The sequence below is a fragment of the Vidua chalybeata genome, chromosome 13 (assembly GCF_026979565.1).
Source record: "Vidua chalybeata isolate OUT-0048 chromosome 13, bVidCha1 merged haplotype, whole genome shotgun sequence".
Taxonomy (NCBI): Eukaryota; Metazoa; Chordata; class Aves; order Passeriformes; family Viduidae; genus Vidua; species Vidua chalybeata.
Window position 1 is genome coordinate 16,137,534 of NC_071542.1, and position 22,511 is coordinate 16,160,044.

The window sequence follows — 22,511 nt, forward strand, 5'->3', positions numbered from 1 at the left end:
GCCCTTTGGCACTCAGATATTTGCTTGTCTCCAGAAAAGTTTTCTTTAATCTGCCGAGACACCCCAGGGCTGTACCTGAGCCACGGCTAAATTGCTCCCTACGACCGATAAAATCCTGCAGCAGCAACTCCCCAACTTCAATACTTAAAGCAAGGGCTGGTTTTAGCCACTTTGTCATTTGCAGAAATGCTGAATGTTTTTTTTTTTTTTTTAATTTTTTTTTTTTATGCCACTTGTGGTCACCCTCGAATGGCAGTAATCTGTAGATTACATATTACGAGCCTTGTCATTACGTGGATAAAATGAGGTGGTTAAACGCTAAAATCCATTTTACTCACCACATTTGCTTGTGGGGAGGGAGGGGGGCGGGAAGGAGAGGGGAGGACAAAGTTGTAGGAGAAGGATTTAAAGCCCTCGGATGGGAGCTGGATGTGCTGTTAGAGCTCTCTCTGCCTGGTGGGTACACGGGCTGGGGACCCTCAACTTCACCTCCAAGGCAGGCGCCCGATCACTCCAGCCCTCTCTCTCGCTCCTGAGCCTTTTGTCCCCATTTTCGTGGTATCCCAGCTTTGCTCCACAGAGGCGACTTTGCTCTGCCTCTCCTGGATTTGCTCTGTAGCATTTCTAGGCTCCTACTCTCCAGCTCTCCCCCCGTTTGCCTCTTTCATCTGTGTCCCTGATCCCTCTCCAGCTGATGTGATTCTTTAGAAATGTGGGTCTTATCCCGTCCCCTACCTTTGCCTGTTCTGATTAGATATTATTTTTTCATTGGCTCTGCTACAATGGGTTCCTCCCTTTAATCTCTCGGTATATTTTCCCCCTCCCGGTATAACCAAATCCATGAAATTCACAGCCTCTCTCTTTGACACGACTGGTTCGTCTAATCACTCCATATCGATTTCCCTAACTCTTTTCATCCAGCTGAAGACACATTTTAAAACACTCCAAGCCAGAGTGTGCTCTTTGCTTTATACACACTAATAAAATGATTTACCCTTCTCTCTCTGCTCTCCTCACAGGAGAAAATCGTTCAAGTCGCGGCTATTTGTGTGTGATCAGTAAATATTTAGTGTGGCGACATCCTCAGCTCCTCTCCTGATCAATACGCAGCCCAACAGGAGGTGGACTATTGTCCGGGTAGTGACTTGCTGAGATCTCCTTTAGATGAATTCTTTGCCCCCCATACTGTCTGTTATGATTTATCCTCGAAGGTGACCAATAAAGAAAACCTGAGTCTTTAAAAACCTCTGTTTCTAACCTGTTTACCGTGCCATTAAAGCACCTAAGCCAGGAATGGCTTATTCATCCCCGTCTCCCATATCCCTGGGATGGGTTGACACACGCAGGGCGCTGCTGGAAAATGGGGGTCAAAGCGGGCAGCCCCCGCAGCCCCGCTGTGCATCCCTGAAGCCCTGGATCCCCTTTTCCCCGACCCCTCGAGTACAAGCCCGGCCGCTCTCCGCGGTGCAGTGTCACGGCGAAAAGGCGATTCCCCGCTCGCACCCTGCAGCATCTTCGGCCACAGGGCTCGCTCCCACAGCTCAGCCTCAGCGGGTGGCAGCGATGTGCCCAGGGATGGAGGGTGCCCCAGCAACTTCCAGCCCGCCTCTCCCCTCCTCCTCACCGCATCCCGCGGCTCTGCCTGCCCCAGGACAGGGCTGAGGCAGGGCTGCTGGGGGCTCAGTGGTTTTTTTGTTTGTTTGTCTGGGGTTTTTTTTTGTTTGGGGTGGTTTTGTTGAACGACGTGGAAAAGCTGCAGTGAAGAAAAATAATAGTAATAATAATGGAAATGGAGAAGAGCTTAAAGCCCGTTTCCTGTGGTTAACCATAACGAGAGCTTTCCCAGAGTGATAAAATGGGCAGCAAGAGAAGTTCGCTTGTGTATGTGTGTGTTTTATGCTGAGCTGCTATTTCACTCTGGGGAACGCCAGTGCCTCCCCTTGCAATTACCCCAGGACGGTGCTGTGCCCGCTGAGCTGTCCGAGACAGCAGTGCCTGCTGTGTGGGTGCCTGTCTGATGCAGGCTGGGTGCCTCCACACAATGGCCACACAGTGATCTCTGCATCGTCTCTGTGCGCTCACTCACATCATGTCCTGCAGCCCACAGAGGTGCCCAGATATTTATTTTATTCCCGTGCGTGTGCGTTTGCACCTCAGCTCTAGGTCGAAGGCGTTTGTCTCTGCAAATGGACATTGCCTGCACAGGCGCTGCATAAATCCAGGGCTGTGTATTACAGATGTGCGACTGTTATTCAAATGTAAAACCAGCTACATCCACCTGTTAACTTTGTTTAGAAACCACTTTCACTAATGGCTTTTCTCTAACTTATTCAGCCCGTTACTCGAGTATGGGAGGCAATGGAGGGGAAAAATCCATATGAAACCCTGCTCACAGCCTCTCATCGAGAGGACACTTTCCACACCTTGCCTAGACAGGGCTCCTATAGAGCGCTTATCTCTCGAATATATCTTTATACTAATGCATACTTAATTGGTCTGTCTTGACTGTCCATATAAAACAATTTAATTAGGGTGCTTTCTGCTTTGGAAAGAAAGAAAAAAAAATCTGCCCAGCATTTATTGTATTTAGCACCAATACAGGCAGAAAATGTTGCACAAGTTTTTGGTTGAAAGAGCACCTATGTGTCCATTGAAGGGCGTTGATCCGAAAAGACAGAGAGGACAAGTAAAATCGATTTGAAGCAACCCTCTCTGTCCCTTTCACACCATTCAGACACTCCATTCCTTCTAAGACAAAGACCCAGCGCCTTGGGAATGCTGGCAAGGCGGGGGGGGGGGGTGGAGGGGGGGGGAAGGAGGAAAAAAAGAAAAAAAAGAGGGGGGAAAAAAAGGAAAAAAGCTTCAATCCCCCCAAGCGAAAGGGAGAGCTCTGAAATTCCTTCATATTGCTGTTATTTACCCCCGAAGATATGTTCAACTCCAGGATTTTCTTCAATTCGGCGTCTAACACTGCTGCTGCGAGGAATGTCCCTGGAAGGGGAGGAGGTAATTATGGCTATTAGTGCTGCGAGCCCAGCCGCAACCTTGGTCACTCGCAGGCTTTTAGGGTTAAAATAGCCCTCACCTCTGACCCCTGCGGAGCAAAGTTGTAGCTATTGCCACAAGTTGGGCCAAAGTTTTCAAATCCAGGGCTGGGCAGCACCGGAGGGGGCAAACTTCTCCCTGGAATTATTTTTGGTTGGGATTTAAATCATCTTTAGTCTATTTAATTGCCTTTCCCTCCTCCTTTGGCCAAATAATCCCTTTCGGAGAGGTGGGGGGATTTCAAAACGCCCTGCTCTCACTACCTTTCCCACTGCTCTTTCCATTTAGGTTTAATTTGGCAGATTGTTTTCAAGCATGAAAATGGTTATCATCAAACTGAATTACTGGGTCAGCTTTTCATCCAGAGATCTCAAGAATAAAAGGGGGGGCGGGGGGGGGGTCGGTCAGGGGTGTCCCCCCTTTAGGCTTTCCCCACCATGACCCGTTCAGCTTTACAACCAAAAAAAAAAAAAAAAAAAGGAGCATTTGGAAAAATGAAGAAAGGATAAAAAGCTTGGATTTGTCTCCTGTGCTTTCTGCACACCTTCACGATCCTCCTCTGCAAGAGGGGATTTTGGAAGGGGGGGGCGGGGGGCTGCTCCAATTGAGGAGGGGAGGGAGCCCACAGATGCAAGTACCCCTCTGGCAATAATAAAAATTCATTCAAGTGGGCTATGTCTCCATCTTCCATGTACTGATTAGACTTAACAAGAGTGGAAACTTGTGTAGACCATATTTATGGTATTAACAAGCAGTTAAAAGATTTATCCTTCTTCTGATCAATATTGTTCGTGCCCGGTCCTTCCCCCCCACCCCCCGGGCCCTCCCCGAAGGCTGCAATGACAATCGCCTTCATACTTTTTCATCACCGATCGAGGTGGCAAAACCCTTTTGTAATTTTCATTAGCCCAGTAAACATGCAATTAACATGCAGCACTGTGGTTAACTTAATTCCTGTTTTAAGGCAAGGACAAGCAAGAAATGGAAGAGCGTTTGTTCCATTTGTCAAGTATGACACACTCCCTACCCTAACAGTTTCTTAAAATAAAAGCTCGGCTCCCCACCACCACGACCACCACCCCTCTTTCCAGAAACCCCCCACACTGATACACACACACACACAAAAAGGAGCAGGAATCCATTAGTTGGAGAGTATTCTCCTGCCAAAGGCGGTATAATGTATTCCAAATTTTCCCAAGCCCTCACTGTACCGGGGTCCCGTTCCCCCCACTCCCCCCTCCCATCCCGGGGAAGGGGGCTGACTCGCTGATATTTCTCGTGGGTGAAAGATTCAGCCTTTTCCTAACCGTATTTTTTTTTTAATAAAATAAAACTAAACGTGCTTCCCATGACTAAAAGTTGCCATGTTTGTGAAGGGGGTGGGGAAAAATGTCTCCAAGGGTTTCAATTAGCAACAAATGATTATTGCAACGGATTTTTGGTAATGAAAAAATGTGGAGTACCTCTTTCGAGCTGGGATCTCAGGGGCAGTGAGAGAGAGAGAGAGAGAGAGGGGGAGAGGGAGAGAAGGAGAGAGAGAGAAAGAGATTGCTGATTAGCTCGGATTCTTTCCCAACTTGCTTTAGCGTGTGCTTGCGTTCCCTGCCGACCCTACACAGGACACTATATATTTTTTCCCCTTCGGTGCATGTGTTGATAGTCCAGCCTGTAGTTGTTTGCGGTTGGCTTTTTTTTCCCTTTTCGTTTTTTTTTTTTTTTTCCTGCCGGGGAGGGGGGAGGTGGGAAAGGGGGGGAGGGGGGGCTGAAATCCGTCGCATCCATCCTACCCCCACAGTCATTAACTTAGGAGATTTCCCTCTCTTTTTTTTTTTTTTTTTTTTTCCTCCCCAATTGGAAGGGTGGGTTGTGAATATTTTTCCCCTTTTTTTTTTTCTTTTTCTTTTTTTTTTTTTTTTTTTTTTTTTTTTTTTTTTTTTTTTTAAGTCTCGCCTTTCCAGCTCCAAACAAGGTGTAGCGAGACGCTCTTCCTTCTAAGGAATGAAATGAGACAAGGATCACTCAAAGACATCTCCTACCTTGGGCTTGGGGATTTTTTCTTAAAGGCAAGGCGCACATTCCTAAGCAGCTGTGTACAAAGCCCCCCCTGAAATCTTGTCTGTGTAAAGTTAGAGTGTGTTCAGGGTGTTTTTTTTTTTTCCTCTCTCTCCCAAGGCTGATCGCTAATAATACATCGAAAGCACTTCCCTTTAGGTTGTGGGAAATCTATTCCCTTCACCTTGCTTCCTTTTTTTCCCCCCCTGAAGGCTGTAACTTTACTTTTTTTTTTTTGCTCTCTCTTTTTTTTTTTTTTAATCAGTTTGCACAATCGCTTAGATAAACACCAAGAAGGAGACTTCTCTTTAATTACCCAACGCACATCTTTCTGGGGGGCAAACAGCGGTCTGATTTTTTTTTTTTTTATTTGTTTGTTTCACCTGCCAAACTAAAGGAGAGGTAGAAAAAGGAAGATGCAAGCGATTTGGGACCTTGAACAAGGCAAATATGGTTTTGGTATGTTTACTTATAGTTTTTTTTCTTCTTCTTTGACACTTTTTTCGGGCAATGTGTTGTGATTCTTGTGTTTCTCTTTTAAGGAAAACAAAAAATCCAAAAAAGCAAATGTTAGCTAACGTGCGTCTTAAACGATCGTTTCTAAGGTTACGTGGGTTGCTCTAAGGAGGGGAAGAGGGGAGGGGGGCAGACCCAAGTATGTGTAATTGCAGCACCATCAGTTAGCACGTCCTTTAGCTAAATAAAGCAAAGCAGCAAACAAACAAACAAGCGAACAAACCCAAGGAGCGGACCCGGCTTCCAGGTCCGAGGCAAAGCGCCTCCGAGTCATTTCCCCAGGAGCAGCGCCCGGGCGCTGCCGCCCCTGCCCGGCGCCGGGGCTGCTCGGGCGGAGCGCGGACCGACCTGCTCCGGAGGGTGGGAGGGCAGGACGAGGCTCTTAACTTAAATGATAGGTATTAAACTGCCCGGGATCGCGTCGCTGTGTGCAGCTGGCAGCGTTTATTTGGTGTGGGGGGGGGGGAGAAGGGGAAAAAATAATAATAAAAAAAAAAGGTCGGTGGTGAAGGTAGAGCGCCGAGATCCCCTCTCCCCCTCCGGTCCCTTCCCTGGCTAAGCAAGTACAATGGAAAGAAGCTGGAATATACTCACCATCCGAAGGTGTGGTTGGCAGTTCGGCTGAGGCTTTAAGGCAATTATTTATCCCTTTTTTTTTTTTTTAAATTTTAAGTATTATTGCAAAAGACGTGGATCTGACTTTAGGCAGCAGAAGTGTTTTGCTCTGACAACAGCAAGCGAGGCTCGGATCCTCGTTAAAAAAAAAAAATCACAAAACAGGATCTCCCCCCCCCCCCCCATCCCTTACCACTATCCCTTAAAAATACCTATTCGGCACAGCTCTCGCAGAAACCCTGATGCAGAAATCTTATAGTCCGGTCTAGGAGTGCCCAAGCCAATTAATTTTAAATCCTTAGGAATTAATCAGATTAAAATGTACAGAAGTTTCATTCTCGTATGCATACGTGAGCCAAAAGTCGTTTCCCTTTAAGAGATCCTTTTCTTTTAAAGTTGAATTTTAGGCAGATAAGAGACTTACACTAGGGGGCAGCCAGATACTGTACTTGCTCCAATCTTAAGCAATTTTTTTTCCTCTCTCACAGCATATGCTCTGATTTAGCACTGTAAATTTTTCAGAGGACCCAACTCTGACAGCCCCTGGTGATTTTCAAAGTACCACAAGCCAGTGGTTAAAAATTGCATTGACTTGGAAGTTCAGAGGCACACAATAGGAGCCACTTTCCCTATTCATGGAACTTCAGTGTGGTGGAAGAGAAAAACACACACATACTACATTGAGGGAGAAGAGGAATTCATTGAATTCTGTTAGACGTAACTGCTTTCCACTGAGTTCAGAGCGAAACTCGGTATTTGTTCGATGCTGTATTCATATTGCGATTTAATCTAGAAAGAATTAGAGGACTGTTAGGCAGCTTTCTGCCAGGAAAGCAGCTTCCCCCTCCTTCCTCCTCTCTTTTTGAAACCTAAAGATTTACACCGGCTCTATCCCCAACTCAATTTTAGCAAAATAAATCCTTCCACTCCCTCTCATTAAAATAAATTTACATCTGCAGTAAAATGGCAGGAGGGATGCGTTTGTTTATTTGGAAAACCAACACGGTCTCACTTTTAAACCAGAGCATTTCTATTGTCATTAGCCTCGGAGAAGGACAGTGGAGAATCTCCCCCTTCCTTGCGAAGCGCTCAGGTTTCGAGGATTATTTAGCGAAATTAGCTGCAGTTCATTTTTACATTCATCTCTTCTGTCTCAACCCACTCGCAGGGGTGTTTTCAAATAAATAGCAAAGCATCTAATGGTGCTAATAGATAGTTATATCGCTGCATCCCTCGAAGAGCAAATAGTTAATCTGGGGCATTCTTCATTAATGCTTGAGCAATCAGCGTATACGGCGGCTTTTAAGCGTATATCAATGGTTTTTCATTTTTACGATCATACGTTCAAACTATTAATATTGTGCGTCCTGTTAAAACCGCTTTCTCTTCTGATTTCTGCATTTGTTAGGACGGCGTTTATGTTTTTTCATATGGTGAATTAATCCTATTTACTTTGTCAAATTCGAGACAGGAAAGGTTGGTGTTGGGTTGTGGTTTGGGTTTTGGCTTTTATTTTTTTCCTCAGGAAACCCAACATCAGCAACAATCTGTGGCTATTCTGCATTTTGAACCCCCACCTTCTCCTACCCTACCCGAAAGGTCACCTCCTCAGCTCTGGGTTGTTCGGAAATCATAAGGCAGTTCCCCACGTTTTAACCAGGAAAGATTCCTTCCCCACTTTCTGTCTTCCCAGTCCCTCTTGGTCACTGTTTCGGGTAAAGGTTATTTTTTTGCTCCGTGAGGATCAGTGGGAATGCTGCAGCTTTGTCTTTGAAACTGAGCCGCAAAAACCTCTCCGCCCGTGGTGTCTGAACACACCAGGTTTCCAGGCAGGACACTCGAAAGTCGAGGTGCTTTTTACAACTTTCCAACCATCTCCGCACCTGCGGCTTTAGCCATACTATTATTTCTGTGGCAGAAGTGTGTGGGCATGTGGCAACATGAAAAAGTGTATGTGAGGAGGTGAGGGGCAATTAATCCCTTACAGAGTTGTGCCCAGGACTGTGTCCCCGCGGCCGTGCTTGGTGACCGGCTGGGATGTGAGCGCTCACAGCCGCCTGTGTTCGCAGAGGAGGAAAGGTCCGGCCGGGCATTTATCTGTCTATGTTAACATGTTTTCTATTTTATCTCTCCGTCCCTTCGCTTGTTCGAGGGTCTTTTGGCCATTTTCACCGGGAGACGGACTCGAGTCCCCGCTCCGCTGGCCGTAGCTCCATTCAGCGGGAAATAAACACGTCCCCGTGCTTAGCTCTGTTACCTGCTCGTGGTACAGAACGGAGGTCGTGTTACAGTGTCGGGGTACGTGTGGTCATGAAACCCCCGAACCCGCAAAACCCCGAAATAAAGTTAAAGGGGTTGAGGCGAGCCACGCCGTGGCGATGCCGTGCGAAAGGCACGGCTGTCACGCTCTGCGGAGCGCCGTGCCGGGCTCCGGAGGTGCCTGGAGCGGAGCCGCGGTCCCCTCGCTTCGGGGCGAGCGGGAACCGGGAGCGCTCGGGCGGAGCGGCGGAGGCTCCGCGCCCCGCCGGGGCCGGGCTGTGCGAGCGGCCGGTCCCGGAGCGCCGGGCGCGGGCACGCTCAGCTCGGCGCGGCTCGGCGCAGCCCGGCCGGGCTCGGCGCGGCTCCGCGGGCGGCCGGGGCACGGCTCGGGCGGGCGGCGGGACACGGGGCGGCCGCGGCCAGCGCAGGTGCCCGGAGCGGGGCCGGGGGGGGCTCCGCCGTGAGACCCCCGGCGGGCGCCAGCCCGCACTGCGCTCCCCGACCGCTTTCGGGCAACCCGCGGCCGCCCCTTCCCCGCGGCGGCGGCGGCGGCAGCGCCGGGGCTCGGCTTTACTTTTATTCCGTGGAGTTTTACCTCGGTTTAGCGCCTGCTTTCCGCTTTGCACCCGCCGCCCCCTCCGACCCCCGAGGCCGCGCCCCGGCGGGCAGCCCCAGGTGAGGCGGCGGCGGCGCCGCGCTCCGCACGCCGGGCTCGCCCTAACCCCTGGCCCCGGCGGGGCGGGAGGGCGCGGGGCGGCGGGCGCGGGGCGGCGGGCGGCGCTAGGACCGCGCGGGCGGCGGCGGCGGCCATGGCGGGCCGCGCAAGGGCGGCGCGGCCCAATGAGGGCCGGGGGGCGGGGCGCGCGCGCCTGGCCACTCAGGCGCCGGCCCGGTTGCCTTATAAGGCGCGCGGTCGCCATGGCGACGCGCGCTGAGTTGCAGCAGCCGTGTCAAAGTTCACTCTCCCGCCAGCGGGGCGAGCGGCCGGCGGGGAGCGCGCTCGCCGCTCCTCGGCCCACACGCCGCCCGCACCGCCCGCCCGCCCCGCCCCGCGCCGCCCCTCCCCGCCGCCGCGAGGGGAGGGGAGCGGGGGGGAGCCCCTGCTTCTTTTTATTTTGGGGCGGGGGGGGGGGGGGAGCGCTGGCGCGCTCTCCCCTTGGTGATTTTTTTTTCCCCTCCTCCCTCCCTCCCCGGCTGAGGAGCGATGCTGCGCGCTGGGTTATGATCCTTCCCTCTCTCTCTCTCTCTCTCCCTCTCCCTCCTCCTCCTCCTCCTCCTCCTCTCCTCCTCCTCCTCCTCCTCCTCCTCCTCCTCCTCCCGCTCCCCTCTTTTATCATCCTGGCTGGCTGGGCGCTGCTGCGCTGGCGAGTTGACTCCTTCCCTCCCCCCCGCCCCGCGGCCCCCCTCCCCCTGCCCGCGCCGTGAGCACCGGCGGCGCGGAGGCGAGAGCCCACTTGCGAGGCGGCAGAAGCAGCATAAGGCAGCGCGGCGGCGGCGGCAGCGGCGGCGGGAGCGGCGGCGGCGGCAGCGGCGGCAGCGGCACCCGAGCGGCGGCGGGAGCGGGAGCGGCGGCGGGGACGCGGCGCGGCGGGAGCGGCGAACCGGCGGAACGGGGCAGAGCGGAGCAGAGCGGCGGCGCCGGAGAGGAGGAACAAATAAACAATCATAATAATAATTCATAATAATCGTAATCGTAACGATAATAAGAATTTTTTTATAAAACAAAAAAAAAAAGAGAGAGAGCGAGGAGGAGGAGGAGGAAAAAAAAAAAGCCAACAGCCCCCCCACACCCCCGAGCCCAAAAGAGGGAGCGAGAGAGAGCAAGAGCGCAGCGGCCGGGCGGAGCGGCGGAGAGGAAGAATTAAAGCGAGCGAAGGAGGGAGGAGAGACAGAGCAGAGAGAGAGGAGGAAAGAGGAGGAGGAGGAAAAAAAAAAGCCCACAAAAACAAAGCGATCGCAGTTGATGTTGCTGCTGCAAGCTGGACTTCCAAAAACTACGGCGAGACCGACCGCTCTCCGCGCCGAGAAGAGTCTCCTCCGCTGTGCGTGTTTTTTTCCGCTGTGTGTGTAATCTTTAACCTTTTATTCATTCTTATTTTGATGGCTTTCCTGAATGGCTGACTGCGAGCTTCCCTGGACCTGGCCCCCAGACACCCGCCTCTCCTCCTTCAACTACTCTGCTGCAGATCAGCTCTAAGAGAGAGAGAGGGAGATCTTTGAAGAGATTTTTTTTTTTTTCTCCTCTCTCTCTCTCTCTCTCTCCCCCTCTCTCCCCCACCCCCACCACCCCTTTACTTTGCTCTCCTGGAGCCCAGACAATCGACTCGCACCTCGCCCCCCCGCACACACACCTCCATCGCCCCGTGCTTCTGCACCTTCGCCGGTACCGGGAGATCCCCCCCACCCCGACCCTCCTGAAAAAAAAAAAAAAAAAAAAAAAAAAAAGGCAAAACAACAAAAGAGAGAGAGGGAAAGAGAGAGAGAGAGAGAGGGGAGGACAAAAAATAAAAAGACTGCTGCAAAGCTGATCTGAAAAGCAAAGCAAACAAACTTTGAAAATAAAGGGGGAACAGGAAGTTTGGCAACGGTGTCCAATAGATATGGCAATGGTAGTCGGTGCGTGGCGAGACCCCCAGGACGATGTGCCCGGAGCTCAGGGAACGCAGCCTTCGCAAGCCCCGCCGGTGCAGGGACCCCCGGCCGGGGCCCCGCACACCCCACAGACCCCGGGGCCCGGGGGCCCTCCCAGTACGCCAGCCCAGACCAACCCGCCGAGCCAGCAGAACCAAGGAGACAAGCAGCAGCAGCAGCAGCACATTGAATGTGTGGTTTGTGGGGACAAGTCTAGTGGCAAACATTATGGCCAGTTTACCTGCGAGGGTTGCAAGAGTTTCTTCAAGCGGAGTGTAAGGAGGAATCTCAGCTACACTTGTCGTGCCAACAGGAACTGTCCCATTGACCAGCACCACCGCAATCAGTGTCAGTACTGCCGCCTCAAAAAATGCCTCAAAGTTGGCATGAGACGGGAAGGTATTGGGATTTCATTTGTTTTGCAATTTTTTTTTCACTCGCTGCGTTTTGGGGTTTGTTTGGTTTTCCTTTTTTTTATTATTTTTAAATAATATATATAATTACTCTTAGTATTTTTAACTTTCCTCTCCAAAGCCCAAACCCAACCAGAACCTTTCCTCCCCCCCACCCACCCCCCTCGAATAAACCAGCCAGAAACTTTCTCGTAATGAAAGAAAGCGGTGTTGGGGAGGGTGGGCAGGGAGGCAGGGGCTCTCGCATGCTTTCTCCTGCACTCGTAATTGATTTGTGTTTGTTTTGATTTTGCTGATGGAGGTTTATTGAAAGTGGATTTTTAGTTTCACGCTGCTTAGGAGCGAGATGATGATTCTGACGTGTGGTTACTTTTCCTTCGTGCTTCCTCCTGCATGCTCAGCCTTAGCCCCCGTCCCCCGAGCAGCCCTGTGTGTGTCTGTGCGTGTGTGTACACACACACACGGAGCCTCCCGAGATGCACACACACACACACACACACACACACACATACACACACATATATATATCCTCCAGCACCCTGCCTTAGATTGCAATTTTACACAGGCGGTTCAAATTACTATTACAATGGGACTCACCCTACCGAGGCTCTACAGCACTCCACTGTGGATTCCCAGCCGGATTTTTCCTCCTTTAAAAATATAAATACATACACACACACATCTCCACGCGTGTGTGTGTGTGTGTGTGTATATATACACACTGCCGTGTGCCTGCCTTTCCTGGTTGTTATTACCTCACTTTTCTCTTCTTCCTCGTATTTTCTTGTTCCTCCGGGAGAGGCAGGAGGGGGTAGAAGGGATGGGGTGGGGGGTGTAAGGAGCAGTCCAGAAGTAAGTGTGGGGTGCTCGGATCTCTGCAAGTGGAGTCTTTGTGATATAAAATTAGACGGGAAATGTGAGCCTGCAGTTTTCCAGTGCGTGCTCTGTGTCTGGACGCTGCTATGTAGGTTAAGGGTGAGGGGGCTTGGGACTCGCCGGGCTCCTCTCTTTGTGTTTCTGCAAGAGTAACTAACCTTGGAATACAGGCGATAACAAATATAAATCAAGCACATTTTTAGGCGTTCTCCCTTCTTGTCGTCTCTCTGCCTCTGAGCCCTTTTTCTCTCTCCCTTTTCTCTCGCTGTCACCGTGTAAATTTATTAACAAAATGAAAGGCCCACTTTCCATGGGCAGCGGGGGAAGGTGCCTTTGGATAATGCCCTCAGCCTCACCAGGGGACCTGCCGGGGATGTTGTGGGGTGATTTTGCCTCCTTTGGTATTTTTTACGAGAGGGGGGGATGTATAATACCAGCAGCAACGATGTATTCAGTGGGCGAGAAACGCGTGTGGGACCAGAGCCGGGGATTTCGAACTGAAGTGTTTCTTCCTTCTCCCCTCCTCCCTCCTCATCCCGCTCCCCCAGCCTCAAATCAATGAGCTGGTTTAGGTGTAATGGAGAAAAAACACACAAAGACGTATCCTGCATCTCTTGAAGGAGGGGGTGGCGGTGGAGGGGAGGGGGGATAACTGGACTGTGGTGTGTTTTGGGAAGTGAGGAGCTGGGCTCCCACAGCAGCCCTGGCCGAGCCCACAGCGTCCTTCAGCTTTTGTTGTTGCTTGACTTGACCCGAGAACTGCGGAGCCTTAGAGCGGGGCTGGGGCTGAACTCTGCCTGGGAAAATGCATGTGTTCCCCCCGAAGCTGGCCGGGTGCGGGGTCACACAGGCACGCACAAGCACACAAAGCAGGCTGTATTTGAACCGATGGTCGCAATTCAGATATTAATAGCTGTAGTTTCTTCTTTATTTACTGCAGCGGTCCAGAGGGGCAGAATGCCACCCACACAGCCAACTCATGGTCAGTTCGCCTTGACAAATGGGGACCCTCTCAACTGCCATTCCTACCTATCCGGATATATCTCCCTTCTTCTGAGAGCAGAGCCCTACCCCACCTCCCGCTTTGGCAGTCAGTGCATGCAACCCAACAACATCATGGGCATCGAGAACATTTGTGAACTGGCAGCTAGGATGCTCTTCAGCGCGGTGGAGTGGGCCAGGAATATCCCCTTCTTCCCAGACCTCCAGATCACAGACCAGGTGGCCCTCCTGAGGCTGACCTGGAGCGAGTTATTTGTCCTCAACGCTGCCCAGTGCTCCATGCCCCTCCACGTAGCTCCGCTCCTGGCAGCTGCTGGCCTCCACGCTTCGCCAATGTCTGCTGACCGAGTGGTCGCCTTTATGGACCACATACGAATCTTCCAAGAGCAAGTAGAAAAACTGAAAGCATTGCATGTCGACTCTGCAGAATATAGCTGTTTAAAGGCCATAGTCCTCTTCACCTCAGGTAGGCGGCATTTCTTTGCTCTTTTTTTTTTTTTTTTTTTTTTTTTTTTTTTTTTTATTTCTCCTTCCCTGGGCCCCCCTTGAGAACTGTTTGCTCTTGCAAAGTGTTATTGCCTGCACCCCATCCCCGCTCCCTGCCCCCCGAGAACCAGCGCGGTCTCTTTTCCTTTTAGGAAGCGGTGCCCTGTGCTCTCCCCTTCAGGGCCTCGGATCCGAGCATCCCATCTTCTAGGGAGTGCAAATCAGAAAAAAATAAAATAAAAATAAAATACGCACACACCTTTTTTTTTTTTTTTTTAAAGAAAAAAAAAACAGACAGCCAAAATACACCCCAACCCTAGCTGAATAATGCTGGGAACTGGGAAAGAAGGGCCCAGGAAGAGGCACCCATTTGCCACGAGAGACTGCACTCTTCCCATTGAAAATAATATTTTATTTAACAGTATAGCTCTGGGTTGTTGCATTTAATGACACGCATCCGAACAGCAGCAAAATCTGTTTGATGTTGTTAAATACAAGTCGTCCTATCAGTGAAACCACTTTAAAAAGAGGATCATTTTATGGGCAGCCAGGAAGGGAAAAAAGCCCTGCAGGATTAAAAATTGAATTAAAAAAAAAAAAAAAAGTTAAATGCGCAAATCTGAGTTTAAAATATGTTCCCTGCCATTCCATAAAATAAAATAAATCAACTTTGCAAAGAGCTGTCTCTGATTTAAACAGAATATGGCAGTGAGCAGTTCTGTGTCATTTAAGCTAAGGGGAAAAGTTTGCATTTGTACCCAGCAGGAACTGCATAGTCCAAAGCGAGTAGCGGGTGCGAAAAGATCATTACCATAAGTAGACAGGGATAGTATGGAAAAGTAAGAGGAGGCTGAAGCTGCCGCTCTGCAGTGTAATTCCGGGGTGGCACAACCATGACTCTCCCGAGGAAAAGACCTCGAGGTGTTTCTTAGATAATCAAAGAGGGGAGGGGGGGGGGAAATATGTGTCAACTTTTGCTGCCTAGAAATAGTGCATGAGTTATAAAGCAATAATTGAGTGCGTTGTGAAATCTAATTAGCTTGCACTAGAGTTTAACCTGGGTGAGTAATAATCCTGATATTAACTCTGGAGGCTAAATTTTTTTTTTTTTTCCTTCTGAGGGGAAAAAAAAAAATCTGCTCGCTAATTTGTGCAATACGTTATCTCAGATCACTAACTTTGAGGCTGCACCGGCAACCCAGTGTGCTGGAGCCCTCGAAGTTTGGGGATTAAATTTAAAAATACATATATTTCGCCTGTAAGTCCTTCGGATGCTTGGGAAAGTGGCCACGCGATAAACATATGAATGGAAGCAGGACCTGCAAAATAATTACTCATCAGAGTTTTTTAAAGCCTGATATCAGGAAACAGGAAAAAAATGTAGTTTATGTGGGAAAAGAAGGGCTCACAATCCGTTCCTTGTTGTGTTAAAGGGGGTCTGGGGAACGAAGTCATTTTCTGGACTTTGTCCAGGTTCTGGGTCGTGACCTAAACTTCCTTTTATATATTATTGCTTTACACATAAAAAACTTCTCCTTTTTTTTTCCTCCCCCCCCAATTACTGGTGCTAAATCCTGAGGTGATCAATGAGCAGGGCGCATCTAGCCACAGGGAGACAGGGATCCCGTGTGGGAAGGGGTGTCCGTGGGGTGCTTATTTTATTTTTCTATCGTTTTTCTAGGATGCATTTTCCTCTCCCTCGCTCAGCCGCTCAGCGAGGATCCCACACACGCTCACATCCCTCCCCAGCCCCTGCCCAGCTCACACCCACACCAAGGAGTTTATTTCCAATCCTGCCTTTTCTCCCAAATCACTTTTTTTTTTCTTTTTTTTTTTTTTTTTTTTTTTTTTTTTTTTAGCCTTCTGAGAAAACAATCGTCCGATCCTGTCGTAACTGTTTAATTTATGACTATTTTCAAAATGGGAGGCCTGGCGTGTAAATTGCCTCCCAACTAGATAAACGTTTCTTGTTATCTGATTCTGGGCAAGACAGCCGCATGCAAAAAAATATAGGGTGATGCTTGCAGCTTCTGCAGCACCCCAATAACCCTCCCTGATGTAAAACAGACGCACATAGATGCATATAATGTTTGCTGCAGCCTCTTTTAAGAGGGAGGGGGGAAAAATCTGGGTTCTAATGACTCGCAGAATATGCATGTGTTAGCCCTGTGCCTAGGAAAGCCACAGGGAGGTCAGGTCACAACCTGTGCTCTTTCAGCACAGACGTCTCTGATTTAAAGGGAACTTATTGTATTTTAGCGTATCAGGGAAAAAAAAAAAAAAAAAAAAAAAAAAAAAAAAGAAAAAAATGTCCAGACCCTATCAGGGAGTTTTCTTCTTGTAAGGGCCTTTAGGTTTAAAAAGAAGAAGAAGAGGAAAAAAAAAAAGAGGGGGGAGTAGAGGGGGGGGAAGAAAGAAAGAGAAAAGAAAAGAGGGGGGAAAAGAAACAGCTCAAATGAACAGAGAGATCACAGTTTGCATGGCTGCCTCTGAATAGGCTAAACTGACAAGATCAGTTTTAAAGGGCCACTTAAATCAGTTTCAAAGACTGAAGAAAAACGCGTTGTCTTCTTTGGGGGAGAATCTGTTGCTGGATCCGGGGCGCCATTATCTTTGGCTGGGCCAGTTTTTTATTATTATTATGATTTCTATCACTGTGAGTAGTAGTCCTTCTCTTCTCAAGGTTAGGCTCCCCCCAATTATTTTCCAAGAAGGGGGGGTGTGGAGAAATAGTGGCTCCCTTTCCCCCTTTTCGACTCAAGCCTTCCCCGCCCCCCCAGCCTTTCCCCCAAAAAATGCAGAGATATGAAATTAGGCTTGGCCAGCACCTCCTTGCCACCCCTCAGGTCTGTCGTGCCATTAGAAATCTCGACTCTGGGAGCTGTGCTCAGTCCTAAAGGAGACCCTCTAGAAGAGAGAGAAATACAGACACACACACACACATGCACAGAGAGATTGTCCCTTTTGGTAAAACCCACTTAAACTCTGGGGGGCAAGGTGATGGCGCACGATCGACTCTTAAACCTAGAAATTAAAAAAAAAAAAAAAAAATCAAATTAAAAATTTAAAAAACAAACAAACAAAAAAACCAACCCACAAACCACCAAAACCTTTTTAATCTGATGATTGCTTTCTTTTTTTTTTTTTCCCTTTTCTTTCTTTTTTTTTTTTTTTTTTTTTTTTTTTTTTTTTTTTAATACACTTTCTTCTAGATGCCTGTGGTCTCTCTGATGTAGCCCATGTTGAAAGTTTACAGGAGAAGTCACAGTGTGCTTTGGAAGAGTATGTTAGGAGCCAGTATCCCAACCAGCCAACACGATTCGGGAAGCTATTACTACGTCTCCCCTCCCTTCGCACTGTCTCCTCTTCTGTCATAGAGCAATTGTTTTTCGTCCGTTTGGTAGGTAAAACCCCCATAGAAACCCTAATCAGGGATATGTTACTGTCTGGCAGCAGTTTTAACTGGCCTTACATGTCCATTCAATAAAACATTCAAGAGAGAGAGAGAAAAAAAAAAAAAAAAAAAACCAAGGAAAAAAATAAAAAACGACAAGACAAAAATTTAAAAAAAAAAAAAAAATTTCAAAATTGAGAAGGGAGATGAGAGTGAAAGGAAAGCAAATGACATTTGGGTTCTGGTTGTTTCTTAAATTTCCTTCTGCTAAGAAAGGATGTAAAAGGATGTTACAAGTTTGCTAAGAGAAGACAGGAAAAAATTAATGGACTGTGAATTAAAAAAAGAGACTGTCAAATGAACTTTTACAGAATGCATTAAAAACTCCCGTGTCGTTCAGAAAAAAAACTTGCTACTTATCATTTTTTTTGTAAAAAATAAAAAAGAGGGAAAGAAAAAAAGAAAGAAGAAGAAAAGAAACGATGGTGGGCTTTTTCTTTTTTTCTTTTTTCTTCTTTTTTTTTCTTTTTTTTTTTTTTTGGGGTAAACTTTTTAAAAAATCTCGCTTAAAGTGCATTTAAAGGAAATTTGGAGAAAATTAGCAGAACGGAAGAAAGTAAGTCTTTTTTTTCCAAATTATTAATTGTCCTATGTGTCTATGTACCTATAGCTGTTCTTTTTTGTATTTTTCTGGTTTCAAACCAGTTTATTCTGTGGTTCTATAATAATTTTTGATATAACCTTGGCTTCTTTAAAAAAAAATAAACTGTGTATCCTTAAAATATATGTTCTGAAAGAATTAAAACTGAGTCCACGAAAGTATCATAGGAAGAAAGGAAAAGAGAAAAAAAAAAAAAAACCTCAACAACACAATGATGGAAGCGCACTTAAGGTGGTGACCCAAAATCTAGCTTGAAGCTGAGAGAGCTATAATTATATAGACCCGAATGAACCACACGTGTCATATAACTCCCCCCAAATCTAGGTTTTTTTTGATATTTCGGACAGAAAATGAACTGTGGGGATTTATTATAGGTAGAAGGATTTTGTGTCCAAGACACACTACGGTTTTGATTAAAAAAAAAAAAAACAAACAAACAAGCAAAGTGAACTTTTGTAATTTGAATTGGGTTCCACATAGTTCATCATGAATTGTTATTAAACTCCTCTATCTGTTTGTATATTTGCAAGCCCTTTGTATTATAATAATTGTTGATATTTTCCCTTTTTAAAAAATACCATTGAAATCAGCATGACAAAATAACACTGTTGGCACTTATAGATAACGTGATTGATTCAGTATCTTAGAGTTTACAGTTTTGTGTTTAAAAAAACTGAAGGTTTTTTTTTTTTTAAGTGCAACATTTCTGTATACTGTAAAAGTTATAATAACTGAACTGTTTGGTCGAGTCTTTGTGTGTTATATTCCAAGGAAAATTGAAAGTATTCAGAAATTAAAATATTATTTGATATCTGAAACTTGTTTGGCTGTCATAAATGTCTTTCAGAAACCACATTACTTCTCTATAGTTTGCAGTCATTTAAGTCCATAGGCGATTGATTTGTTTACTTGTCACAGTAAGTTTGTAGCAGATGTATTGTAGTGTATTTACCTGTTTAATTCCGGGATGGGGGTGGAGGACTTAAGTTCGTGGTTTATCTCTGGTTTTAGGAAGTACTATGCTGAAATGGTAAACCATCAACCCCCATTCATCTAATCCTCCTGTTAATTAAAAATGGATTTTCTGGGAAAAAAAAAAAAAAAAAAAAAGGCCCTTATTTTTGTCACACTTAAGTGCCTGCGTAGGAAAGGTATTGTTGTGAAAAAGTATTAGAAATCTGGAGATCAGTATCTATTTTATGATCAGAATGGGGCGAAAAATCTTTTGTAAATGTCTGACATACGCGCACAAGATCATTCAAGCAAGGTAATAGCAGTATTGTAAATATAGGTCAGTTGTTTGCAATGAGTTTTCTTTAAGTATGTGTGATTTTTTATAATACTCCGTAGTTGCCATCTATCGTTGTCATTGAGAGGTCTTCAAATGGAGTGGCTTTAGCTTCTAGCACTGAGGAGTCGGTTTTTAATGTATATATACTCTCAAGTGGATTTTTTTTCTTCTCTTTTTTTTTTTTTTTTTTTTACCTTAGACTGTGAAAGCATGACCACAGGTCATCTCTCTCTTTTACATATGGGCTACATGTCTGTGTGTATGCTGGCACACAGGCACGCGTGGGCGTCCATGGATGTCCCTGTGGAGGCACAGGGCCCTCTCCTGCAGCCCTGGCACCGGGAGTGGGACCTGCCTGGGCGGGTGGCATAGGACCAGACACACCACTGGGGAATTGAGTGCTATCCCAAGCAGGCAAAAAAAAAAAAAAAACCACAAAATAACCCAACCCAAACCTGAAGGAAGGCAAGATGATGTGGTTTTTGCAAGGGGTTGATATTTTATTTCGTGTGTGTGCGTGTCATTTATTTTTTTTTTCTTTTCTTTCTCTCTCCCCCCGCCCGCCCTCCCCTTGGTCTATGGCAGATGCTTTGTATGTGAAAGCTTACAATTTTGTTCTTGTCTGAGGCTTCCCCCTCTCCCTTTTTACCACACGTAACTACACCATGTTGTGGTTTCACAAAAAGAGAGAGAGGGAGGGAGAGAGATCATTCTGTAAAGTCGATTAAACCCTGATCTTTAGTGTGTTCCAGTTAGACACATCTGTACTGGGGGCTGAGGGGCGTATGACTGTGAATTTGAGCAGAGTTTTACATCTGAATCATGGCTCCTTTTCTATAAATATATAAATATATATAAATATATAAATATACTATTATTGCAGGGGAATTGCTGACCTCTAGATTTAGCTTTTTCTATTGCAAGTGCTATCCATGTGAGTGTGTGTGTGTGAAGTTTTTATGCTTACTAAGAACACAGGATCTTGACTTGTTTGTTTTGTGTTAGTTTATTGTAAACAACCATTTGTTGTAAATTGTTATTGGCATTAAATTATAATTTATGATTTTCAAATCCAAAACATTCTCTGCTTTTTATGTTTTAAAGCCTGTAAGCTATCTCTGTATTTATAAGTTTCTTGCAGCGAGCTTTGGTTCACAGAGAATAATATTAAACAGAAAATGCACCAGGGTTAAATAAAAACACACACACACACACACACACACACACACGCACACACACACAAGCCCCGTGTATATATGTTTGGAATGCTCAGAGGAGGATTTGTTTAGGGACTTCAGTTAGTTTTAAGTTTATAGCGTTTAAAGAAAGTTTTTCTTTTCATGCTGAGTTAGAACAAAAGATCTATCCAAAGATTGAATTGGACAAAAGAGGAGGGTTGGGATGGAGAAGCTTGTTCTATGTTGAATTGAGGAGATCCTTTTTTTTTTTTTTTTTTTTTTTTTTAAGAAAAGGAAAAAAAAAAAAAAGCTGTTAAACATGGCGACTCTTTCCCTCTAAGTGTCTAATTTATTTTTTTTCCTTGCGGTTCCCCCACTTCCCAACCCTCCCTTTTATTATATTTTCTGCTTTAATCTGATCTTAGCTCGCTCTATTCCTTCCCCCCCACCCCTGCCACCGGGACTGGCGGGGAAAGACCCAAAGGCGACCCGGAACGACAGCGAGAGCTGCGGAGCCGCCCGCGGTGCAACCCACAGCTCGGGAAAGGTCTTCTTCACCCCCCCTTCCCCTTCCTCCTCCTCCTCTCCTCTGCTCTCCCCTCCCCGCCGCCGCTCTCCCAAACCTCCCCCGGCCGCGCCGGGGGGGCGGCGGCCCCGCGGGGCGCGGAGGGGGCGCGGGAGGAGGCGGCTCCCCAAGTTCAGACAAAAGCGGGGGCTGGGGCCGGAGGAGGCGCCGGGCGGGCGGTGCCAGCCCGCGCGTGTGAGCGTGTCTGTGTGTCTGTGTGCGTGAACGCGTGTGGAACCGCGCGTGTGAGCGCGTCCGCGTGTGCAACCGCGCGTATCTCCGTGCGCGCCCGTGCCTCCGCGGCCGCGGGGCCGTGCGCGGGGCTCTGCCGCGGAGCCGCGCCGCCGGCGGCCGGGCCGGGCCGGTGGGAGGTTTTTCTTTTTTTTTTTTTTTTGGAGGTTTTTTGGTGTTTTGTTTTTTGTTTTTTTTTTTTTTTTTTGGAGGTTTGGAGGAGGAGCGGGAGGCTGCGCGGCCGCGGGGGCGACGCGTGGGAAAGTGCGCGGCGGCGGGTCCGTGAGCTCAGCCAACATGGCGGCCCCGCGCCCGCCGCTCGCCCCGCGCAGCCGGGGGGGCCCCGCGGCCCCGCTCCGCGCCCGGCGCAGCGCCCGCGGCCCGCCGGAGCGGCCGGGCCGCAGCCGGGGCCGGGGCCGGGGCCGCGGCCGCGGGCGGCGCTTCCCCCGGAGCCCGTATCCCATCCGCATGTCAATGACCTGTGGAAGCATCTCCCCCGTGCGAGCGCGGCGCGGTGCAGCGGGGTCACGCCGACCCCGGGTGGGATAGCGGGGTCTGCGCCCGCAGGGAGCGCGGCATCCTCGGGATGGGCCAGAAAAGGGAAGGGGGGAAAGGGAAAAAAAGAAAAAAAAAACAATAAAAGAAAAGGGGGAGAAAGACGGAGGGATAGCGAGGAGAAGGAAAGGAGAAAATGGGATGTTTCGAGGCGCTCCGTAACCGCCGCTGATAACGAGCGGGATGTGGGAATGGAGATGGGTTTTATTTTTATTTCTTTCTCTTTTTTTTTTTTTTTTTTTTTTTTTTTTTTTTAATTAAAACTTTAGTGGGTCCTGGGGATCGCGCTCGCTTCGCTTTGCTTTGTAGAATGGAAAGAGATACACGGAGAAATGCAGGCCTTGTCAGGATTTATTGAAGTTGGGTTTAAAAAACGTGCTTCAGATGATTTTTCCCATTTTCTCAGATTTCAAAGGCTCCCCGCAGTGCGGCTGCCTAATTAATGGTGAAATTCAACTAAATCTAATTATGCAGTAATTTTAAAGCAGTTAGTCCTGGGCGCTGCTTTGTAATAGGAACCCAGTTTTTAAAGTTTGCTTAATGTGTTGGTTTAGGGAGCTGGGGAGGAGAAGGGTGTAAGGGACAGAGCTGTGGGGTTGTTTTTTTTTTTCCTTTCCCCCTTCTCCCCTTTCCCCCCCCCCCCCTTTTGTAAAGCAAAGAAATGCAAAATATAAACCCAAAACAGCCAGCGAAAGGCAAGGAGAGAGGCTGTCTTATCCCCTCGTATGTGATACGGGTATT

The 22,511-nt window shown here is 47.9% G+C and overlaps 1 protein-coding gene across 3 annotated transcripts; it reads left to right on the plus strand.

Annotated features, from left to right (window-relative positions):
* Positions 1 to 4,999: 4,999 nt before the first annotated feature.
* NR2F2 (nuclear receptor subfamily 2 group F member 2) lies at positions 5,000 to 18,768 on the plus strand. Of its 3 annotated transcripts, none has more exons than XM_053954779.1 (3): positions 5,000 to 5,556; positions 13,348 to 13,875; positions 17,108 to 18,768. In XM_053954779.1, the coding sequence occupies exons 1-3, from the start codon at positions 5,514 to 5,516 to the stop codon at positions 17,380 to 17,382; spliced, it is 846 nt and encodes a 281-aa protein (XP_053810754.1). In that variant the 5' UTR covers positions 5,000 to 5,513; the 3' UTR covers positions 17,383 to 18,768. The 3 variants fall into 3 exon arrangements, with proteins under 3 accessions (XP_053810754.1, XP_053810752.1, XP_053810753.1); XM_053954777.1 differs by lacking the exon at positions 5,000 to 5,556 and adding an exon at positions 9,483 to 11,517 and having other exon boundaries at positions 13,327 to 13,875; XM_053954778.1 differs by lacking the exon at positions 5,000 to 5,556 and adding an exon at positions 9,484 to 11,517.
* Positions 18,769 to 22,511: the final 3,743 nt, after the last annotated feature.